Source organism: Chaetodon trifascialis, chromosome 1, assembly GCF_039877785.1.
Source record: "Chaetodon trifascialis isolate fChaTrf1 chromosome 1, fChaTrf1.hap1, whole genome shotgun sequence".
Taxonomy (NCBI): domain Eukaryota; kingdom Metazoa; phylum Chordata; class Actinopteri; order Chaetodontiformes; family Chaetodontidae; genus Chaetodon; species Chaetodon trifascialis.
The window spans coordinates 34,264,812-34,285,924 of NC_092056.1; the positions used below are offsets into that span (position 1 = coordinate 34,264,812).

The 21,113-nt window shown below is 41.3% G+C and overlaps 2 protein-coding genes across 2 annotated transcripts in view; both read right to left on the reverse strand.

Annotated features, from left to right (window-relative positions):
- tpcn2 (two pore segment channel 2) overlaps positions 1-13,454 on the reverse strand; it is a 55,114-nt gene extending 41,660 nt beyond the window's left edge. Inside the window, exons 1-7 of the mRNA XM_070963825.1 lie at positions 13,138-13,454; positions 8,134-8,189; positions 5,398-5,474; positions 3,988-4,165; positions 3,697-3,813; positions 2,675-2,781; positions 828-900 (exon numbers count right to left, since the gene is read on the reverse strand). Coding sequence (XP_070819926.1) covers positions 828-900; positions 2,675-2,781; positions 3,697-3,813; positions 3,988-4,165; positions 5,398-5,474; positions 8,134-8,189; positions 13,138-13,288 — 759 coding nt within the window. The 5' untranslated portion in view covers positions 13,289-13,454. The remainder of the gene's footprint in view (positions 1-827; positions 901-2,674; positions 2,782-3,696; positions 3,814-3,987; positions 4,166-5,397; positions 5,475-8,133; positions 8,190-13,137) is intronic.
- A 920-nt stretch (positions 13,455-14,374) lies between these two features.
- The window catches only part of LOC139330273 (glutamine-dependent NAD(+) synthetase-like), a 32,095-nt gene continuing 25,356 nt past the window's right edge, over positions 14,375-21,113 (reverse strand). Inside the window, exons 18-21 of the mRNA XM_070961103.1 lie at positions 18,173-18,242; positions 16,161-16,289; positions 14,981-15,157; positions 14,375-14,721 (exon numbers count right to left, since the gene is read on the reverse strand). Of these exons, the coding sequence (XP_070817204.1) occupies positions 14,686-14,721; positions 14,981-15,157; positions 16,161-16,289; positions 18,173-18,242 (412 nt within the window). The 3' untranslated portion in view covers positions 14,375-14,685. The remainder of the gene's footprint in view (positions 14,722-14,980; positions 15,158-16,160; positions 16,290-18,172; positions 18,243-21,113) is intronic.

A 21,113-nucleotide genomic window follows, 5' to 3' on the forward strand; every position in this document is an offset into this window, starting at 1 on the left:
ATGTCTAGGCATACATATGTACATGTGTTTGTGGATCAGAGTTGAAGAGGCCCAACTGTTAAACATGGAAGTATTAAATGTGTAATGCACATGATCAATTCCTCAGAAAAGAAATTGGAACAACAAAAATAATTAGTGAATTATAATAATTACGAAAATAATTTGGTAAATATACACTTCATCTACTTCATAGACACGACTCACTTGTTCCTCTAGGCTGAGCCCACCACCACCCAAATTCTTCTTAACTTTTACATACAAGCAATAGAAAACATCCTGACTGGATACATTAAAAATTGCAATGGGATGTGTGTGTGCATGGCCAGGGACAAGAGGCCCCTGTGGCAAGGGATTAAAACAGCCAAGTACCCATCTATTCAGCATCAGTGATATTGGTAAGGTGAGGTCCCTGCACAGAGTCCAAACAATACTAAAAGACAATGCCCACCCCAGCAACTGCCTGTTCACACTGCTTTATCTATTCTTATTTAAATATTTATATTAATGTTCGATGTATGAGTAGCATGAAGAGCCAACATCCTACCCATCGAACCTCTCCTGGGCCAGTTTGTGACACTGTGTCATTTTCTAAGTGGTGTCTCTATTTTTGTAAATGTACTTTTAACGATGGACTAGTGCCATTTTTTTAGCAATGACCCTTCACTGTTCAGTTGCTATCACAGTCTGGGACATGTCTGCACATACGCACAAAAACATGCACAAACAAGCACAAACATGCACATACATGTCTTCACAAGGCAAAGTGTCAGCAGCACAGTACAGTAGTGTGTATTTAACAGGGTGTGGCCACAAAGACCTGGACTCACCTCAGTTTTAGCAAACAACAGCATGCCGATCATAGTGAAGAGGCATAAGTGGAGTGCCAGCAGCAGGATGACACTGCAGAGACAGGAGAACACACACTCAGGGTGGAGTCTATGGCTGCTAAGACTCCTGTCAGCTCCAAATATTCACTCTGATGGTTGCTCTGTTTTACCTGCCATTTCAGATTCAGCCACTCCCTCCTGTCCCGCAGGAATCACTTTTCCCAACATTCCCATATTTTCTTTAGTTCATTGTGGCAGATAACTCTAAATACTATAGTAACCATGAGCCTCAGCACCTGCTGCTATAGATAAGAAGCCAGTCAGCTCTGCAGCAATTTAAGGATGCTTTGTTGCTGCAGTTGGCAACAAAAGATTGTGCCACAGACTCTAAATTCATCCAAGACTGACTCAGAATCTGAAAGAACTCATCCAAACTGCAGAGTGTTTTATCAAGAGTCTACAAAGTGCACCCTCTAAAATAACTAATGCAGGCTTTCTTATTTGTTGAGAGGTGAAATGAAATTCAAAATGAAAAAGCCAATGGTAGGTTTCACTGTAGATTCAATTTGTACAGTGAGGAAAATTCACTGTGCTGAGCTCCCCATTCCCATACTGGGGAAGGTTTGGTATGTAACCAAAAACTTGAGCTGTTGAGTAGTAAGTAATGTAATGCAATTAGTAACATTGAACAAGTAACTGTCTTATTGGCAGGGATCCTCTAACGTTCATCCTCCTCCTCCCTCTTCTTCTTTCTACTTCTTCTTCCGGAGGGGAAAGTAGCAAACACATTAAATAGGCTGTTCTGTCTCCTGTCAAGATTTTGTTCTTGTTTTACAAAGGCTAAAAATACAGGAGATTTACTGGAAAATATTTACACAGGAGGACAGTGGGAAAGAAGGATAGAATACTGGAAAATCACTAAAAAAACTGAGGGTTGACAGGTATGCATTCAGCTGGGAACTTGTGAAGGGAGTGCCTTGTTGCTGCTGCAGAGCTGCTGGCACTGGACAAAGTAAAATTGTTCTAAAGGGGTTTTCTGGAATAAGTCATACAGATGAAGAGAAAACATGTCAAACACAAGTGACAAGTGTGTCATTGGGCTTTCATGGTGGACACCGCTCAGAACGCAAACTTCGGCCAGCTTTTCAGCTCTCTGCTCTCTGATGTGAATTCATTTGAAGTGAAATTAAAGCCGTGACACTGCATTTTTCTGCTCTGCAAAAACAAATGCCTGCTATGACACCTGAACATGCTGCTGAATGTGAAAATGCCTTCAGGCATTTGGTGAGAGGGAATTCAACATATTTGCTACACTGTTTAATGTGGAACCATCTAAAGCCTACAACACAAAATCATTGAGCTGTAAAGCAATGACCTGACAAACTGACTCTTGCAAAGACTCTGTTCTGCTCAGGACTGACTGACCAAAACCTGGAAAACCAGCTGTGAGTGAGAGTAGCATCATCATCATCATCACTACCATCTGACATTAGACTCCTCACCAAAGAGAAGCAGTTCCACTCATGGCACAGATTAGTGTGATATATGTGTTCAAAAATTTAGTATGGCTAGAGGCACCCCTAAGAGGGGCTGGGGGGCCACGGCCACCCTGATACAACTGCTGGCCCACCCAAGTGAGCACCCCTGGCCCCCATGCCTGTCTCCTTAGACAATGTTATAAAAATGATTGGGAAATGGTTCCCCACCCCTGTTTTAGCATATGCCATTATCTGGCAATTGTCACTTGTGGCCAGTGTTCCAAAAGGTTTCAAAAATAAATTAATTGAGATATGTTTCATAAATCAATATAGCTTTAATAGTCCTGCCAGTGCTAAGGAGTCAGATACCTGGCAATCTCTGGCAGAGTCCTCTTAATGCACTTCAGTGTCTTTTTCATCAAGGAAGAATTCTGCAGGAGGAAGAATGGCCGCAGTAGTCGCCGTACTCTCAGTTTCTGATTAACAGAGAAAAGACAAGATCACATTTTTATAATGCAGGCTGCCTTGTGACTTCTACATGATTCAGTTGAATTCACTGGGCTCTTCTCAGAATAGAGTATGTTACGTTTGAAGTCACGTCCTTGGGAGTTGGAACTTGGGAAGTTGAACCCAGGAGTGCAAACTCAAAAGAACGGGTGTATGTTTTATACTAAACTGCAACGAGGATAATGGTGATGACCCTTTAACAGAGCCGGCTGTAATCTCAATGACAAAGTCTGCTTAGTTACCTTTCTCACAGCTTTCGATCACATTGACTATGAGATGCTGCCAATAGATGCACCTTTTATCCTCTCTGTACAATATAGAAACAAATATGTAATACGCTACACTCTACTTTTCCTTTTCATTTATATACATGTATTCACTTCTATCATAGTGTGATCTGTAAATACTAGAAGCCAAAAATACACAGGCAGCGCTGTTGTTCAACTGTGCAGTAAAAACATAAACCTCTAATTTACCTTGAGACAAGTTAGTATAGCATTAACAAATATTACATTTTGACTCTGAGACCTTCTGTATGTCTGTCTTACAAAAGTTACCTCAGGAGCCTGCCTGCTAACTCCAATGTGACCAGCTAGCATGTCCTCATATCTCCAAAACAGGTTACGTGTCTACCCCGAATTTAGTCACCTGCCAAAGTATCTACTATAACAAGGATGGAGCAAGGCCATGTTCAGTCATTTGGACTGTACTTGGCTAAATGTGAACTTTGAATCGGGCCATGGCTGATGATGCTTCACAGGTCAAACAGAACAGACAAGAATACAGGTTGAGAGTGGTCTGTTTAGTTTTGTACTGTCTCACTGACTGCTCTAGAGTTGCAACCATATTGTATATCTCAACCTTTTCTTTCTCAACAGCCTCACCTCATCACACACCATGCTGACTGACAACACCCAGTCAATGATGGAGACTGAAATGACAAATGTGTAGCCAATCAGCCATTTACTCTTTCTGAATTCCTCCCAGCCAATCAAGTAGCTCTGAGGACAAAACAGAATGAGTGAAGCATTGGTTAAAATTGACAAATAAATAGTTAAAATATAAAAAGCAGCAGGATTATTTGGAAATCACATTTAACAAAATCCATGTTGAAACCCTTGTTTATCCAGATGGCTGCGAAACAAACAAATATTTCCCACCCTTGCTGTGCTTACCTTGACTGCAAGATCAAGAGAGAAGACAATAAGGCAGACCATTTCGATACTCTCAGTGAAGCCACAGGGAGGCTCCCAGGGTGGAGAGCGGTACCGAGGATCAGAGGAGACAGAGAGGGAGGACGGGCGCTCAACAAATGCCAGCAACAACACCACTGCAATGGTTAGGCCCAAGCCCCTGAGGCAAGGAACGTTGAGTGAGTGGATTGACAAATGGATGTAAGCATGGTAGAAATATAGCTTAAACAAAAGTGCATTCTAAAGTTCATTTATTCAAATCATGTTGATGCGACTTTCCAGATGGTGCTGTCAAAAGTTAACTCTTGCTCATAAAGTGTGACAAGTTTACTCCTAGTATCCTTTATAACCAATCTTCAAGTCCATATTGTTAAAGGAATAGTTCAACATGTTGGAAAATACATTCATTTGCCTCTTGCCAATTGTTATGAGAAGACTGATGTCATTGTCATGTCATTGTGCTAAATGTGAAGCTAGAGCCAGGAGGCAGTTATCTTAGCATTGCATAAACACTAATAGGGGATAATGGACGGTGAACTCGATTGGCCTAATCACAGCATGTAGTCTCTATGACACAATATGAGTATGAGCGGTGATTTTCTTTCCTGTTGGAAAAAATGTTAGTGTTATGATCACTTTCATTTCTGCCATTATACTGTGCTGGATGTGAGATGTATCCCAAAGTAGATCAACCACAAACATTATGCCTGCTCCATCTAACCCATAGCGTTTCATTAACTCACTCTCATTCAGTGTCTGGAGAGTATTTCTCTGATCTATTCTTCTTTCTGTCATTTTCTCCTCTGCTTAAGAAAGTCCCCCTGCCTACTCTTAACAGCTTTTCACCTTAGAGACTCTCTTAAGGGATAAGATGCTTTGTGAATAACTTTTACACCTTAACTGTAAGCAGAAATTCTAAGAAAATGTAGTCATTCTAAGAATTTTCTTTGAATTTCGTTACTAAAAGCAACTCTTTGTGCTAGGAATGTTTATGATATATTGCCCCTGGAGTGTCAGGGTAAACAGGCCTGTCAGCTTAGGTTGAATGCACCTGGAGACGGGGTGGCCAAAGGATGCTGCTGTCTGAGAAATTGTCACTTCTTTGTTGCTGGGCAGCCATGATGCCTTCCACATAGCTTTCACTTTACATTAGTTTGTTTTTGGTTATTTTCTTTTAATTCTACCGCCACACTACGCTCATACATTGGTTTATGTGGAGAGAGCATGTGCTCATCTGCACAAGGTCAGCTGAATTGTTACTATTGAATACCGCTCCTCCTGCTTAATGTCACTGCCCAAATACTGTCACTTCTACTTACTGCAAAAATAAACAGGTACAATCTGATTCATACATGACCTGACCTGAGCTGACATTAGAAGGTGTGAACTTACCACTGGCATGTCCTGGAGTAGTACCATCGATACAGGCGAAGTGAGCTAGCATCCACCCGGTGGTTGATGGACCGGTACTACATGCAAGTACAAACAAGGAGACAACATGTTCAAACTGCAAAAAGGAGGCAGATTGAGTCAGCAGCCCACTGTGACTGGAGGAATGTAACTGACAGCAGAAACATTAAAGTTACATAATGACACTGACAAAGAAAATAGTATTAAATGCGGATCAATCATGTCTTGTCTGAAGTATTGGATCAGTGCATACTTCTTCCAGAGTTGAGGAGCAAAAACAGCATGAGCACCTTTAGTTTCAGTCTTGCCCTTGAATATCCAGAAGTCTCTCAGCTCCTGGACTCTTTTTTTTTTTTTTTTTTTTGTACTTTATTTTTATAAAAGGAATATAAACAACATACAGAAGAGCATAGAATGAACATTTGGTCACCTATACATTCATTCAGACATTATACTGATGGAGTTACAAATACATGATGGCTCGATGAGCATCTCTTGTGGACATGTGCCCAATCCATTTTTCCCAATAGTGCAAATATTTATCAGTCTGTAGATTTAACGAGAAGGTCATCCTTTCCATATTTTGAATATTGTTCACAATATCGATCCAGTCTGACTCTGCTGGAGGTGTGGGCTGTAACCAGCTCCGAGTTATGGTTTTCTTACTGGCTGCTAATAAAATTTTCAAAAGATATTTGTCTCGTCCCGGTATATGGGGTGTAATATTCCCCAAGTAGATTGTGGAAAAAGAGCTGTTGATTTCATCATGAAAAATATTTTGTATTACTTGTGTGATCTCTTTTGAATAGCTGGGCAGCTCCAAAATATGTGAAATTGGTCTGCTAGCTGTTCACCACAGTTCCTCCAACACAGTCCCCTGGCCGTCTCCCCTGTCTATACATATTTTAACTTAGGGGCTATAAAATATTTAACCAGATTCCGCCAGCAGAAATCTCTCCAGAGACCAGAACTAGTAGAAGTTGACTGCACAGAACAAATATTCAACCAATCTTCTTCTGTGATGACAGTTTGAGATTCTTTCTCCCATTTTAATCTAACCCTATCTGTTGAGTATTTCTTATTAAATTGAATATGGGAGTACAGTTTTGAAACAAGTTTCCTATTGTCCTTGTTTTTGTACATGTCAATAAATATGTCAATTAAGTTGGTCTCACATTCTTCTAGTGATTTTATCTGATCATTATAATAGGATCTAGTTTGAAGGTACCTAAAGAAGTCAGTTTTTTCTAGCCCATATGTGTCTGAAATTTTCTGAAAACTATCAAATTCTCCCTTGGAAATAATTGAGCAGTAAGAAGTGATTCCCCTCCTATACCAATGTTTAAACCTCCCGTCAATCCCTGCAGGCTTAAATTCAGGGTCAAAGGCAACCCATCTCAGTAACTTAGACTGTCGTTCAAGTGATGGTGACTTACATTCATTAAACCAAATATGAAGGCAGTGATATTAAGAGGATGGTGTGGTGTATTTTTGACAAAATATTTTTGCTCATTTTTATAAAAATCATTTATGCTCAGATCAGAACAAAGTACAAACTATGGATAACTCTGCAACACAATACAGACATCTTTGACATACTACCAGGACAGTTACTTCTCCTTCTTCTATTGATAATGGCAGTTCAAGTTTTGAATATTTGACTAAAATCATGGCCATCTTTATCTTACATCTTGCACCCTAAAAAAATAAAACAAGGAAAACTCTCAAGAGATTGACGACACTAAAGTTGTTACACACAACTCAAAACCAGTCTAGCAGATAATCAGCAAAGGGTTATCCATTATCAGAAACCAATTCTTTCAGACTTTCATCCCACAATAAAAACATGATATTCCCTTCCTAATGTTGCAAAATAGTTGACTACAAAAGAAGCATTTGGATAAAGCACACATACATCCAATAATAACACCACCAACAACAACGATAACTTAAGTACTGTCCACCCCAGCCCACACTGCTGGGTCTGGATAGGTGCTACAATAGTTAGTGGTAGTACAATAGTTTGTGATAATGATTTAAAAAAAACAAAAAACAAAAACAGAAGCTGAAGAGAGGGTCTGACTGCAGTTTTCCTTTGTTAGAAAAATTCATCAAGACACACCAAACTTATTATATATATTTTCATACTATTATATACTGTGGACATCCAAAATGCCTCACAGTAATGTGGATTCACAGAGGATGAGTATGAAGAATGAAAAAGAGGTCCCTGGGTTCCAGTTCTACCCAAGACACTTTTTGTCAATGCCTTTGTATGGTGGAACAGTGGTAACACTGTCGTCTCACAGCTAGAAGGTCCCGGGTTCGATTCCAGCTGTCCTCCACTATGCCTTCAGGAGCCTGCTGCCTGAGGAAAAAGGGGCCTTTCTGTGTGGAGTTTGCATGTTCTCTCCATAAAAAAAATGACCCCCCCCCCCCCCCCCAAAAAAAAACAAAAAACAAAAAACATGCATGCATGCAAGATCACCACCTGACCAGTGGTGACAACGAAGAAAACTGGGTCTGGTCTGCCGCAGAGGAAGGACTTACCAGGATGGGCCATGGGCAGAGGAAAAATTTGGCGTGGCATGGCGTGTGTGCATGTGCATGTGTTGTGTGACAAATAAAGGGGATTGTCCCTCTGATTCTTCTTCTTCTTTTTCACCTTCTCTAATTATTTACTAAAGGGAAATAAAAAGAGCAATTTATTGTACTCACTTGTATGGCATCCTCGATGAATACAGCAGCTCGTTGGATACAGATGTCCTCATCATCTGTGGACAGTGAACCAAATGAGAGTAGCAGGACCATCTGAACAGTTTGTCTAAAACAAGATCTTTACAAGTGCCCAAGTGCTCTAAAAACACAATGATCTTCACTCTCCTGAATCACCATGTGTATCTTCACCCACTGAACTTAGCATGAGTCCCTAAAAACACAATTTATAGAACTCTGACTAAAATAGCACGTGGAATAATATGTCTCTGGGATGTTGTCTGTAGAACTGGTTTGATTGGGAGCTGAGACCAAGGTTTATGTTTTCTTGAGGCAAACCTGGGAAGAACAGAATATGGGATACCATTATTGCCATTATGACTATGGTTCATCTCTACTAAAACACAAAATCTATCCACTAAAAAAAAACTGTGATCATTCTAAAATGAAGCTGAACAGTATATCTTACTAACGTGCATTTACATAAATCAAGACCTAAAAGCCTAAAGCAAGATTAGACTAGACACTTAGATCACCCCTGACAATACAAATGTTTTTGACAGAAGAAACAGCATATTGATGATTAAGCTATTTTTACAGCTTCACCAGTACTGCTTGCAAAGTAAAATTGCAAAGTTTGTCCTCAGGGAGGCTAGATATCCAGATTTTTTGTAACCTCCAACAAGACACTATCCTACATTAATGCAATATAATAATGCAATGCAATTACCATTATGCATCGATAATGCAACACTTAGCATAATTACATCAGACCCTCCCTACCTGATAAATGCCCATAATGTTCAAACTCAATGTCCAGTTTAAAACAAATGCTTTCTGTAACACATTTTTAGTTAAATAAGTAAGCAAATCAAGGAAGGAAGTAGGAAGAACTTTTTTAGCATATGTGCTGGATAAGCACTTTTCCTTGGAATGATATAATACATCATGTTTGACTCCACTTCCACCATGCCACATTGTTGACTCTGCTACCAGGTAGTGTTGCTACCCTTCGAACCAGTTTTGCTATTCTGCATCCAGTTGTTGTCTGTTCTCCAAAACTAATTCTACCTCTCCTCTCCCTACAGTTCCTTCTGCTCTGCTGTGGCCCCTGCCTCCCATCTCTTCGTTTCATCTGTCCTGCCAGCCTGCCTCGGGCCCCAGTTCAGCCCAGCAACTCTCAACATTCTGCTCTCAACCTGTCTGCCACATATTCCCATTCCATTTGCCCTGCAATAAATGACCTTATATCTCTCACCTGTGTGTCTGTGTATCTTAACAGTCGTGAACTAGATTACTGAAATTAGAAGTCCCGCTATTTTTTAACAATTGCATGGTTTGGACAAAACTGTAAGTGCTGTGATGTGTAAGACTGTGGAGACTGGTTGAATGTCTTAGAAAAGAAATCAGTCGTATAAAGTAGAACAGCAATGAAAAAATAGGAACAAAGTATCAGAGACTCAAGTTATCACACAGCACAAGCTTGTTCCAAAGCTGCTAAGTGATTGTGTTGAATGACTGTAACTTTTCCACCCAGTGACTGATGACTGATGACTCAGTTCAAGCCTCACACACACATTAGTGCTGTTGACTCCATGCGTCACAGCAGAATGTGTCATAGCAGCAGTGCAGTCGAGTGCCTCTGACAGGGCGACACTTCAAACAGCTGCAATACTGCTAAATTACACACAGCCAACACACTCCACAGAGGACAAACAAGTGAGATGCATTTCTCACATTCTCTGCTGCAGCAGTAATGAAATATTAATTACCCATAAGACAATATTATCTGTTCATATTTTCTTGAATTTATATATGAATTTAAATAACAATATAGTATAATGTTTAACTTTAAAGACTTAAAAGTTTAAGATTTACTTTCAACGCCCTTTTCAGACATGGAATATGTAATATTGCTTATTTAATCTGGTTAAAACAGTGGCTTTTTGTCATTCATCTGTCTGTAACATTTATTTGCATTAATGACTTTAAATTTACATGACAGGAAGGAGCCACAATGCTTGCACAATATTTGACACCTGGTGAGCAAGAGGATATGATATCCCTGCTAAGTCAGTTTCTGCCAAGTCAGAAATGCAACAGAAATGTTACTAGATACAAACATTCCCTTTGTGACTTATACTTAAAAATGACTTGGACATTAATTCAGATATGAGACCATGTTCCATTACATTTACATAGTAAAGTAAATGTCTGAAAGGGTCTTAATCTACACGTCATATACTCTCTCTCTCTCTCTATATATATATATATATTAATCCTATGTCGTAGTTAATCTACTAGTTTTGGGTTTCCTCAACAAAAATGACTAAATATAACTCCTAGTTGACTTGTGTACACCTTGAAGCATCCTTTGTGTTTAGACATCAAACGGTCAGCCCTCTTTGCTCTCACTGTGGACCACAGGGTTGCACTATCAGACACATCCCTATTAAACTTATCTACAGACATTTCAGACCTTAACACCTGGTGCTGCATTACAATTCTGTGCATAAACCTTTGTGCCTACATATATGAAATGCAGCTAAGTTTAAATACAGCATAAGAATGGCAGACTATGGCGATGAAACCCTTCATCCACAATACACTGAGTCACAGGATGCATCCCTGCTGCTTTAACTTTGTTAACTTTGCATGATAAAGAGGAACACTCTCCACTTGCAGAACACTTTACTACTGTCTTGTGCATCATAGTTAATGGAATAAAATGGGTCAAATTGGAAATCAATGTATCTTGATTAAATTAATACATATATATCTGCTTTTTTCATAGAATAACTGTGCTTCTCTTACTACCTGTCTCCTAAGTCTGCCATGAAAGCTGTGAGCATTAGGTTTGGATGGTGTCCAATTTTTTGAAACTGTTAAACCTTCCCCAAATATTTGGTTTTCGGTATTACCAGCTGATTAGAAATCACACTGGACTTTGAGGGAGCCGCCAATCACTGCAATACCATCTCCTGCCACTTAACTTTAACATGTATTTTGTTCATCTTATGTCTATTTTCACGTAAGGCACTCAATGCATGCAATTTCTCTGTTCAGCATTTTGAGATGCATTTCTTGTATGAGGGTGCTATATATAATTAAAGTTTACTACTATCATTATTATCATTTTCACACAACGACAATGTAATACATGCTCCAGTTTTATTTCTGAGCACCATCAGAAACAGAATAGCAAATGTTAACAACATCTATTAACGACAAATACAAAACTTCATAGTCATGGGTAAATGTGACTATAAGCTATATTTGCACTGAAATGTCTGTCAACCAAACGGAATGAAATTAACAACAAAATGTCTTTGGCTACAATTCAGTACAAATAAATTTAATTAAAAGCACAGCCTGCAGCAGACCGTTTCTCTGCCAGGCAGACGTGAAAAAGTTAATACATGCTTTTATCTCCAGCAGGCTAGACTACTGTAACACTCTTCTGTCTGGTGTGTCTAAGAAGGCTACTGATCAGTTACAGCTCGTACAGAAAGCAGCAGCACGTGTTCTGGTTACCTGTCTGTCACAGAATTAGTTTAAAAATTATTTGACTGGTTTTTATATCACTAAATGACTTTGCCCCATCTTATCTGTCTGACATGCTTAAAACATATGTGCCTGCTAGGTCACTTAGATCCTCTGACTCAAACCTCTTGAGTGTTCCTGAGACAAGAACTAAAAGGCACAGAGAGGTAGCTTATGTTATGCCCCCTAACTCTGGGACAGCCTCCCTGATGGTCTTAGGGGTTCTAAATTTGTAACAGCTGTTTCTGTTTGTCCTCATTGCCCAATCAGGGGGTAGCATCCTCTCCCCTATAAAACTCAGATGCATGCACTGCTGTCTCCCTTTTTCACTTAGACATCTTGAGAAACTGACTGTTCCCCCGAATTTTTTCACCATTCCAGTGTCACAGAAGAAATTTCTCCAGTCAAGTTTTGTGTCACCTGCCCTTTGCTGACGGTACCTGCAGACCCCCACTAATCCTACCTTCTGGGCTGGCAGCATCAGACTGATGATGCAGTTGCTCCACAGGGTCCGGATACAGAGCCTGTCTGTGATAGTCGTGGTGCATAGAGTCCTGGTGTCAGGTGGTTCCCAGACATGGTGCGATTGCTGGTAGCAGGCGTATAGCCTCTACCTGGACAAAGCTGCTCAGATCTGGCATGGGTTCGGCTACCTTGTGGCTGGCCTGTTTGCAAGCAGGAAGCCCAGTAGCCCTGTTGGTTCTCCCTGAGGGCAGCTGATGCACCCTGATTGAGGGGTGGATGCATTGAGTCATCTGGTTTAGCCTTCTGGCTGTATGCCTTCCCATCTTTGCAACTGATGATGCAGATGCTCCACAACAGGGTCTGGATACCATGCCTGTCTGTGATAGTTGTGGTGCTTGAGAGTCTGCGTGCCAGGTGGTTCCCACGTGCACTTGTTATTTCCATTTCATGCCACTTTATACTTCCACTCAATATTGGACTTTTTACTCTGCTAGATTTATCTGACAGCTATAGTTAAAACTTTACAGATAAAGATTTTACACAGCATGATGATCTTATAAAATATGATGCATTGTTAAAAATTTGTTCCACCCTGTCCCACTACAATGACAAAATGCAAAATGATGGATACCAGATGGAAATCTGGAATAACGGCCCAGAGATTCAGAACCTCAGCGGCACTGAAAGCTCCAGATTAACTTGTTTATGTGCAAATTTGTTTAAGGCTATTTCATTTGAAATCAAAATTGTACTGGCTTCTTAACATCTTACCTTGAGGGCCAGTCTTACAGAAGGGCGCTGATTTAATTCATAGTTATTATGCTTACTTGATATTATTGATAGTTCCACGAAGGGATCAGATTTTTCTTCTACCACTGGCTTTTGTAAGGAACAGAGAAGCCGCAGTCACCATAAGCCTTTCTCGCATAATGTCAAACTTCCTCTCATCTCACTGCAGACGCCACCGACCTGGGACTGTCATACTCCACCTCCACTCACCTGTGTGCTCCTCAACACGGCACGACTGCCCGGCGACAGAGTATGACATCCGTCTGCTGTCCGAGGCACCGACGGGCCCCGGGCCAGACCCAGAGCCATAGTCCCAGGAGGCTCCGTTGACATTCCCACTGAGCAGACCGTCCGTCTCCATTCAGGAAATGTACAACTTGTTCTGTAACGGCCCCTCAGCTGCGAAAGCGAAAGTGACAGATCTGAAGTAAGACGGTGTGAAAACAGCTAGTGGGGCTGAGATAAAGGCCAGCGACTGCAAATAGTTCCATACAGCGCAACAAGTCTCGAACAGACGGAAGGGGAATGTGCTTTACAGAAGTTGCTCCTCTGCCCCCCCGCCCGTCCGTCCGTAGGTGTCACTTTACACTGACTTTAAAAACGGTGACTCCACCTACTACGAAATGCCGTGACTGGGCAGCAGAGACACTAAGAGGGAGCTGCCCCGGTGGGCAGTTAAAGGAAAACATGAAGAAAACGCTTAAGAAAATTAAAACAGCCTTACAGGAAAAAAAGTTGAAACCCCAACTTCCTCGAAAGTGCACTTGCAGGGCCTGCAGAGACGTTGGCCCAGAACTGGGCAGAGTCCTGAAATAACAGACATGTTTGTTCTTGTGTGGAAGAGCCGCTGCTTAGTTTCATTATCGCCTCACAGTGCTCGACTAAATCAGTATTTTTCCGTCAAAATGATGAGATCATGTTAAACTTTGCTCAACAAAGCTTAAATCTCTTAACTTAATAAATCTTTGAAATTGAGTAATGCTCTGACTTATGTCATCCTCAATCTGTCTGTACATGATTGTTTTGAATCAATTCGCAGTTAAGTCTAGAAATGGTCAGATTTTGGTGGTCAATTTTCACCATTATTACACATTTTCCAAGCAATCATCTGATTGAACAATCAACTAACTGTCTTGGCACTTTTAAAAAGCAAGAAATTTGACGTTTTCAACATTATCTCATATATCTGACATGAATATTAAAAATGTTGATGCAATATCATCATTTTGACTTAAAAGTCATGATTTGACTTATAAGCTTGTACATGTTAATTATGTCACACTTTGTTCTATGAGCTGACAATAATATGACCACCACATGCTTTTTCTTTAATGATGTTTGATGCAGTTGCTTCCAAAGCTTTCCACAACACCTCTTCCACCCAGAAAAATGTATTTTGTTATTAAACTTTCATAATGTAGAAACAACACATATTCAAACCAATTTTCATGTTTTCTGGAATCACTTTATTTCTAGCAAATCTTCTACCTACTACATCAGTACTGTAGTAACAGTAACTGTATCATGTTGGTCATTTAAAAGCAAAAATATGATTCACAGGTTTTTGTTAATGTTTTTGTTTATGGGCTGAGGTAGAACAAAGGCTCTTTATCTAAAATATTATCTTCCCTACTTGGCCGTGTGCTTCCAGGTACAATACAAAGTATGTGGCTTCAATGAAAGCTGTGCATAATCATCAAATAACTGATCCATTACAGTTCTAATGGATTTTCACTGGACAATGAAGACCACAGGTTCTTATTGCTTTGGGGTGTTTGCTTCCTTCTGGCACACCTGTGGAAAAAGAAAATGAAAAATTGAAACAACTTCATAAATATATTTGTTTAGATCACAATAAAAGTCACCATTGTTTGTTTCATATTGTAGAGAATACGGACAGATCATATTGACCATCCATATTCACACTTCATTCCTGTATGTCCACATTACTGTCCTTTTCTGTGTCAAGTTTTACATGTTACTTTACGTTATTTCTGTCTACCCCACCATTCTGACATACAGTAAACAAAGTTCCTGCCTTATGCATTGCTACCTGGTTGTCGATGCACCTGAACTGCCAGACCCAGCGTGTGTTATAAAGGAAAGGTCTGAGGTCAAAGCGGTTGTCATCAGGACTGTAGCTCTCGGCATGGTAGGACGGTGTCACCGTGGTCATCTTGTGCCGGTTCACTGAGTACATCCGGAAGAAGTGTTTCACCTTCTGGGCCACCTGAAGAAAGATGACAACACATTGTTTTTGTTTTAGGAAAAGGTCTTGCTAAATGCACAATATTCATTATCAGTGTCCAAAAGACACATTTTCAGACGTTAAACACCAATTTGACAAAAAACTGTTTAAAAGGCAAAGTGTCCAAAGATGACGAAAGAGCACTTTGGTTTATATCTGAAGAGCAGCGATTTTAGCAGTTTCATTATAACCTGTAGGAGGTGAATTTTTAGCTGGTGTTCATTTTGCTATAGTATGCTATAGCTCTCAGATGTACTATGCTGCTAATAGACTTTTGATTGTTGTCTAGTTGATATGCTCTGCATGCTAGTGTCTCGACTATTAATAGTTGATCAAAGATGATTGTGTCAAAGAAGACAAACCACTGAGTAACTCTGATTTGTGTAAAAAGTAAAGTGAGCTGTGTCTTTCAGTTGCTCAAAATAACAGTTGTTGGGTCCTGCTCTAGATAAATGATGTAGAAACCGGTAGCTTGCTGCGGTCGGGCGGTGGATAGAGTTGCTGAAATTTCTCATTAACCTTTCAAGCTTATCATTATTATCATTTCAAGCTCCTCACTTTGAAAGATCTGAATTTGAACCATTGGGCTTGTCCAACTTGTCCTGTCAGTCTGTGAAATGTTAATGCCAGCTTTAAATATTATTGCGTAATGTTAAGTATGCCAGTAATATCTTAATACATGTGGGCTTAACTCCTAAATTTCCCCACAGAAAACAAGCTGGTTTCCCTTGTTGATTTTGATTTGAGAAAAATAAACTAAAATAAAGATCACCTGCACTGTATTTTATTACATCATATATAGAAGTTTAATTTGTGCTTATTCTTGGTACAAGTGTATTGTCTTCCACAGATACAGGCCAATTGCAATTGAAAAATCACACAGCTATGGCAATCACACTTTGCCTGAAAATGACTGCTCTGCATTTTTCTGTTGCTCAGTTTATTTAAAATGGACACCAGGTTATTCATCTTGTGGTTAACTGACCTCCATGGGGGAGAGTGCATCCTTCCACATGTGAATAAGTTTACAGAACATACTGAAGGGACCACACTTGGAGATCTTCCTCAGACGACCAATCACTGATAACTCAGAGTAAGTTATCCCCATGTCTGCCTGAGGAGGGAGGTATAGTGGTGGTTAGAAACAAGCATAGAAAGTGGAAAGAAACAGGAAAAGGAAAAGAGCAGTAAAGCAAACACCAGCCTATGATCTCATGTGCAGAGTGACTGAGCTGCTAGCCGGTCTTTCAGGTTAAGTCATTTGTGTGAACCAGTGCTAGCCTTCAATTTATATATTTCTCTAGAGAAGGAGGGTGTTTTTAATATCACATGTACCTCAGTCAGTGATTTTCAGACTCATTTTTCTACTGGCCTCAGTAGTACTTACAGCCACAGTACACCTCTTTGCTATTCCCAGTCCATCTTTAGTTACTGTTGCTATTAAGCTTTCCATTCTAGCATGGCTTAAAAGCAGTTTACTATGAAAATGGAATTACTAATTACACACACACACACACACATACACAGACACAGACACACACACACACAGACACACACACACACACACACACACTGTGTTTATATTACTTGTGGGGACATTACATAGACTTGCGTTCATTTCCTGGAGCCTTACCCTAACCCTAACCCTAACCATAACCACTATTAGCCTCTTCCTAACCCTGTCCCTAACCTAACCTTACCTAACCCGTAACCCTATCCTCAGTCTGCACCCTAAAATTTAATGATTTACATTAAGGGGACCTGCATTTTGTCCCCATAAGGGAGGTCAGTCCCCACAATGTGAAAACAGATTTTTGTCCCCACAACATGATAAATACCTGGTGACACACACACACACACACACACACACACACACACACACACACACACACACACACACACACACACACACACACACACTTGAATACTTGCCAGAACAAAATACTTAGACAAGCACAAAAAGGTCAGATATGTATAGATATGGGTGGCTGTGGCTCAGGAGGTAGAGCGGTTGTCCACCGATCAGGTAGTTGGTGGCTCGATCTCTGGCCTTGGCAGTCCACATGCCGAAGTATCCTTAGGCAAGATACTGAACCCCAAAACCTGCCCCCAACGCTGTGCCATCAGTGTGTGAATTCATGTGTGCATCACTTTGGATAAAAGTGTCTGCCAAATGACTAATTGTAATTCTAATTGTAATCTGTGCTCTGTTGTTTGTATTTGAATTGGGATCACTTAACACAGGGCATCTACTTTTATCCTAATCTAAGATATGTAGCACAGAGGACCAGCTTTAACATTGTGTATGTTCCAGTCCTCAACTTTTTTTTGGTAATATAACTTTTTTCAGCCGAGCAACAAAATGTAGTTCGCTAATTATATGATGCTTGTTACTATATGCAATGCTTGTTACTACTGTAGGTATTAAGGGAGTTAGCCTGGCATGCTAACATGTGCAGCTTCCATTACAGCAGACAAGTGTAACGCAATCCATTCCTTACATACAAAAATAATAGCTCTCCAAAGCTCCAACCCCATAAACTCCTTCTATACTTAGTATCCATTAGTACTGTTCTTAATGTGATTTGGCTAACCTGACAGATGCCAGCCCATTAGCACCAACATTTGTTCAACAATATGATGAAGAAAAATAAGTCACCATGAGAACAAGACCCTGCAAGATGATGAAATGGGCTGCTGTTATGCTGTAAACTGATTTTATGTGTAGTGGACTACATATCACCTTACAGACACCAGTCCCTTTGTTCTTGTGAAAGTATATAGGCTTTCAGAGCCACTTCGGTATTTTGCAAACATCTGTGTAAAATAGTACTGGTCAATGGCTTAATAACATTGCTATTATTAATTATGAAATTTAACTAATTTGATAAGCCTAAGTGAGATGAACATCACGTGGTTTTCCCAAAGAAGCAGCTCCTACAATATATCCATGGCTAAAAAAGCAATGTATTTTATCACAGAAGGGCAAGGTCTTACCTCATCTGTTTGCGACACCTCTCCATCTGTCAGTGGCTCCAGTTCAGCTGTGGGCGGAGCAGCCAGGATGCTAAATGGGATATACAGAATGTTATTTATTTAATTATCAAATATGCCCAGAATTTTGAATAAATCATAAACACTGTCACCAGCAAAGCACCCCCACCCCATCGCACCTCCTCCATGCTTCACCGTGGGACCTCACATGCAGATACCATCCATTCTCCTTCTCTAAGCCTCACAAAGACACAGCGAGTGGAACCAAAATCTCAAATTTGAGACCAAAGTACAGCTTTGGACTGGTCTATTATCCATTCCTTGCTTTTCTTGGCCCAAGCCTTAGACTCTTCTTATTGTTGTTGGTCTCCCTCAGTATTGGGTTCTTTGCAGCAGTTCAACCATTCACACAGTCTCCCCCAAACAGCTGAAGTTGAGATCTGTCAGCTACTCCAACTCATGAAGTATTTTTGTGGGCTCTGTAGTGCCGTTAATTGGCTATTTCTGAAGCTGGTGATTGTAATGAACTTATCCTCTGCAGCAGAGGTAATTCTTGGTCTTCCTTTCATGGGACAGTCATCATGGGAACCAGTTTCGTCATAGCACTTGATGGTTTTTGAAACTGCAGTGGAAGCTAAATTCAAAGTTCACCAAGAAACCGCTCTACTCCCAAGCTGGCCTTTCCTTGGAGCCGACAGCAGCGTAATGGCCAGACCATGGTAGGTCATTACGGAGTTGTCTGAGAATCACTAAGCTTGTCTATGAGATGCAAGAAGTATCATTTGGATTTATTTTTGTTGGCCAACTGTTGTACTGACTCACAAACAGAATATTTTTGTTTGTTTTCTGGGCTCCTGAGGAGGAGTTTTTTTTGTTGAACTAAGGACTCATTTATTTATGGATTTTAGGAATCTGTTCACTGATGTCACCGGGGCCCCATTCTGGAGCCAGGCCTGGGGTTGGGGCTTGCAGGCGAGCGCCTGGTGGCCGGGTCTTTGCCTATGAGCCCGGCTGGGCACAGCCCGAAGGAGCGACGTGGGCCCGCCTTCCTGTAGGCCCACCACCCGCAGGAAGGATCAGAAGGGGTCGGTGCTTTGTGGTATGGGTGGCAGTCGTGGGCGGGGGCCCATGGAATGTCACCTCGCTGGGGGGGAAAGAGCCTGAGCTAGTGCGGGAGGCTGAGCGGTACCGACTAGAGACAGTCGGGCTCACCTCCACGCACAGTCAGGGCTCTGGAACCCAACTCCTTGAGAGAGGCTGGACTCTCTTCTACTCTGGAGTTGCACGTGGCGAGCTGGTGTGGGCTTGCTTATAGCCCCCCAGCTCAGCCGCCATGTGTTGGGCGAGAGAGTCGCTTCCCTGCGCCTGCGGGTCGGGGATAGGTCTCTCACTGTTGTTTCGGCCTACGGGCCGAACAGCAGTGTAGAGTACCCGGCCTTCTTGAAGTCCCTGGGAGGGGTACTAGAAAGTGCTCCGAACGGGGACTCCATTGTCCTGCTGGGGGGACTTCAATGCTCACGTGGGTAGCGACAGTGATACCTGGAGGGGTGTGATTGGGAGGAACGGCCTCCCCGATCTGAACCCGAGCGGTATTCTGTTATTAGATTTGTGTGCTGGTCACAGTTTGTCCATAACAAACACCATGTTCAAATAGGCCTGGGTGACACATCGATTTTTTTCAATTAATTAGAAGTTTTTTGCTGTGGACGATTTAAAAAATAAAAAAATTCGAGTTTTTCTCCTCTTGCTATGACATGCCTTTTGCCCCCCAGAAGCTTCCATAGCCAGGAGCTCCCCCCCCCCCTTTTTTTTTCCTTTAGCAGAAATGCGCGCACACACACACAGCAGCAGCAACATGGCTACCGCTAATTCAATTCAATTTAATTCAATTCAATATTCCTTTATTCGTCCCTCGAGGGGAAATTCCGAATTTCACAGCAGCATCAATAACAGAACAAAATATTAAAAGACAAAGTGCATGCAGTTAACACAAAGTATATACAAAAGGGTGTACCGGGAATAGTATTTACAAACCTAAAATATTGCACAGTTTACAGAAAAAAAAATATTGCACAGATTACAGGCTTTTATGTACTGAAAATATTGCACAGATTATTGCCCAGGTTATTGCACAGATTGTTTTCCAAAAAAATTGTTCAGTTGAGTTATTGCACAGAATGTTATGCAGATTACTGTACCTCCTACTTAGAGCAGTTTCTATTGTAAAGTCTGATGTCTGCAGGAAGGAAAGACCTGCAATACGGCTCCTTCACACACTTTGGATGTAGCATCCTGTCACTGATGGAGCTCCTCAGTGCAGTGAGTGTGTGTTGGAGGGGGTGGGAGTCATTGTCTGTCATGGAGGACAGCTTGGCTGTCATCCTCCTTTCCCCCACCTCCTCCACCTGTTCCAGAGGGCATCCCAGGACAGAGCTGGCCTTTCTGATGGTGTTATGAGTCCAGTCCAGTTTGTTGTTCAGATGAACACCCAGGTACTTATAAAATGTGACCATCTCAATGTCCCTTCCCTGGATGTTCACTGGTGATGGGGGAGAGTGCGGGCGGTGGCGGCGGAAGTCCACAACCAACTCCTTGGTTTTATCCGCATTGATCAGCAGGTGGTTCTGCTGACACCAGTCCACAAAATCCTGAATAAGTCCTCTGTATGACCTATCGTCCCCATCTGTGATGAGGCCGACAATGGCAGAGTCATCAGAGAACTTCTGCAGGTGGCAGGTGGGTGACAGGTGGGAAAAGTCCGCTGTATAAAGGGTGAAGAGGAATGGTGCCAGCACCGTTCCCTGGGGGGCCCCCACACTGCAGAGGACAGTCCCTGACACACATTCCCGTGTCCTCACATACTGAGGGCGGTTGGAGAGGTAATCCACTATCCAGCATGTGAGGTGTTGGTCTACTCCTGAAAGCTCCAGCTTGTTCCTCAGGA